Raw genomic sequence first — 3028 nt, forward strand, 5'->3', positions numbered from 1 at the left:
CCAGCAGGTCCCTGGCTCTGCTGGGCTGAGGCCTCCAGAGCTGCCCCAGGGTGTCCCCAGAGCAGAGAGCTGGGTGGTTGGTGGCCATACCTGTTCTTCACTAGCCAATAGTCCTTCTCCTGCAGGGTGCCGTAGCCGATGACCACCACGGCGTGGTTCACCTCCTGGCTGCACTTGGGGTCATCGTAGACACCTAAGAGAAGAGGAGCCTGGAAGCAGGTCACCAGAGCACCAGAGCTCCTCTCTGAGTCCATGTCACCCTCCAGCACCACCACTAAATGCTGAAGTTCAACCCTACCAACGTCTGCAGCCAAGAATTCAGCCCAATTCCCCCCAACTCTCATCCATTCTCCACAGAAGACTCCTCTCCAGGACGTACCTGACCTGTACAAGAAGAAGGTGGGCTGGGTGGCATCGATGGCAACAGAGACTGGCCCAACGTTGGCCACAGCATCTTTCAGGGCTTCTTCATCCCCAAAGGGCAGCTCCACGTACTTGGAGCAGGTGGCAGCTCGAGTGGAAGCGTTGTATTGACACGTCCCATTCTGGCCAGGAAGGAGGAGAAGTGGAGAAAGTTGAACAAGGAGCGTGAGGGATCCACCAGGAACATCTCAAGATGTTCCAGAATTTGGTTTCTACCAGCCCTTTTTTACCCTGTTCTTCATTTTTCTTTGGCCACCAGCTCTTTATACGTTGGCCTACAGAGAAGATGGCTGGAAGGACATGAAGAGACCCTACATGAAGAGACCCTCTTGTCCACCTCACTTCCCCCCACCAAGAGCAGCCAAACCATTGGAACAGATTTCCCTGCCTTTTTTTTTTCTAGAAACCTCTGATGACAATACTTCTCCCACTTCCCTAGAGAAACCATCCTGGCTTCCTCCTCCTCCCCATCTGAAGGCTCCTCCCCTTCCATTTCTTCTCAACCTCCATTTCTTCGGGTGGAAATTCAACCCGTGGCTTCTCCCTCTCCCTCTGGACACCAAGAATGGCACCTCTGGAGCTGGCTTGTGCACGTTTGAAGACTGGAAGTCCACTTCATCACGGCCTGAGCTGCTGTTCCTTTGACCCATTTCCACAGGCCATGTTCTCAAGACACCATCTCCCCTCTCTGGCCACCAAGACCCTTGGCATCAGGACCTTTTTTTTTCCAGGACCTTTATTTTCAGGACCTTTATTTTCTGCTGGCTCTTTCCTCATGACCTTGCAGCCTTCCAGGCAAATTTTCAACAGAATAACATCAACGTCCTTCACTGAGGAACCTCTACCCACAGAAATATCAACGTTAATGATAGAGGATGAGAAGACCCAAGACTCCTGCCCCATTTTCCTCTTCCATGCAGGATGTTGCCTCATCCTTTAGCCAGGCCAGGAATCAACATGTAGAAATTCTGGCTCCCAATCCAGTCATTCACCTCTGAGGGAAAACCCAAAAAAAGTCTCCAGGTCCCTTCCCTACCTCTGAAGGAACCAAAGGTTGAGGAGACGCCACGAAGACCGAGAGAAACCAAGACAGAGGGAAATGGATGGGAGAGGAGGAGAAGGGTGTCTAGAAGGGGGGCAAGATCTAAAGACCCTGTTGCCTCCACGGGTTCTCCTGTGGGTTCCAGGAGGTGCTGAGCTCTTCCTCCTACCTGAGCCTTGTAGGGGTAGGACTCCTCCGAGTCGATCCCTTCGTTGTCGATGATGTACTGGAAGGCGTTGGTCATGAAGCCACCACTGCAACCCTTGTTCCCGTACATCACGGAGCAGTCGACGAGGTTCTGGGTGCTGAGGGACACCAACTGCCCTGTCTTCAGCTTCACCTGACACTCCAGGGCCCCCACGGCGCTGAAGGCCCAGCAGGACCCACAGGAACCCTGTGGAAACCCCCCCTTGAGATGTTCACACCGAGCTCGGTCCTGAGCCCCCTCCCCCCGAGGTGGAAAGAGTTGAGTTGAGATCTTCTCACCTGGTTCTTCACCTCGGTGACACAGCCCTTCTCCCTCCAGTCCATCGTGTCTGGGACCTGCCTCCCAGCTCGTGGTGGGTTCCAGGAGACCCTTTTGGAGCCAGGAGCAACGTTCAGCCCCGTCAGCAAAGCCACCACTTCCTTGCTGGTCTGGTGGGACAAGAAGACATCAGCTCGTGGATTTGTTGTCTCTGGGGAAGTCCAATGGGGTGTGTTGGACGTGGAGGAGGCTTCCCCTTGGCCAAGAATTTGTGGAGCCCTCACCTTTTTGTTTTAACATTTCAATTCTGGCTTTTTTAGGGTGAGAAAAGGAAGCCCCAAAGCTGAACTCCAGCCCCAAACCTCCTGAGATGTTTCCTCCAACAACGCTCCAGCTGAGGAGGTTGAAGAAGGATCATTTCCAAACATCTCTAATGACCAGGACCGGGGCTGTGCACCCCAAATGAAGCTATTTCCTCACACCAGGTTGCCTCATGCCAGCCCAGGAATGTCTGAGCAGTCTGCCCACAGCCACGAGGACGGGCTGAGAAGGTTCGTTGGGACTTTTTTCCCACCCCTTGACCCACTTCAGGCCACCTGGAGAAGGACGAAGCCCTTCTCAGCAGCACGACCAGCACCTACCATGTCTCCTAGGTGGTTCATGCCCAGCTGGTAGGAGTGCAGCCCCAGGGAGTGCTCCAGGTTGTGCAGGGTCACCACCCTCAAGTTCTCCTCCCAGATCCCACGCCGCTCCTCTTCCTCTTTCTGAAACCCAACACGGCCTCGTGGCACCCAGCAACACCCTCCCCCCCAAAAAAAAAACCCCATTTCACCCCAATTTATCCCCCTAAAAGCCACGGGGAACCCCTTCCCCAGCCACCCCTGGGCATCGGAGCTCTGCCAACCCTGCCCCCGCCGTGCCAGCGCCCCGGAGCCACCTCCACCCCCCCTACCCCGGGGTGCCCTCACCTGATGGGGATATTCCTTGCCGTAGGTTGTCTTCCAGAGCTTCCAGTGCCAGTCCAGAGCCGGGTCGGGGTGTCCCAGTGCCACCAGCAGCGTGGCGAGGAGGGTGATGGAACCCAAGAGCTTTATGGC

General features: G+C 55.3%; 1 protein-coding gene across 1 annotated transcript in view; it reads right to left on the minus strand.

Annotated features, from left to right (window-relative positions):
• The window catches only part of CTSS (cathepsin S), a gene marked incomplete at its 5' end in the record, with an annotated part of 3997 nt that extends 978 nt beyond the window's left edge, over positions 1-3019 (minus strand). Inside the window, 6 exons of the mRNA XM_008948260.1 lie at positions 91-193; positions 380-545; positions 1635-1859; positions 1952-2101; positions 2573-2695; positions 2900-3019. Of these exons, the coding sequence (XP_008946508.1) occupies positions 91-193; positions 380-545; positions 1635-1859; positions 1952-2101; positions 2573-2695; positions 2900-3019 (887 nt within the window). The remainder of the gene's footprint in view (positions 1-90; positions 194-379; positions 546-1634; positions 1860-1951; positions 2102-2572; positions 2696-2899) is intronic.
• Positions 3020-3028: the final 9 nt, after the last annotated feature.

The sequence above is a fragment of the Merops nubicus genome, unplaced genomic scaffold (assembly GCF_000691845.1).
Source record: "Merops nubicus isolate BGI_N331 unplaced genomic scaffold, ASM69184v1 scaffold25179, whole genome shotgun sequence".
Taxonomy (NCBI): Eukaryota; Metazoa; Chordata; class Aves; order Coraciiformes; family Meropidae; genus Merops; species Merops nubicus.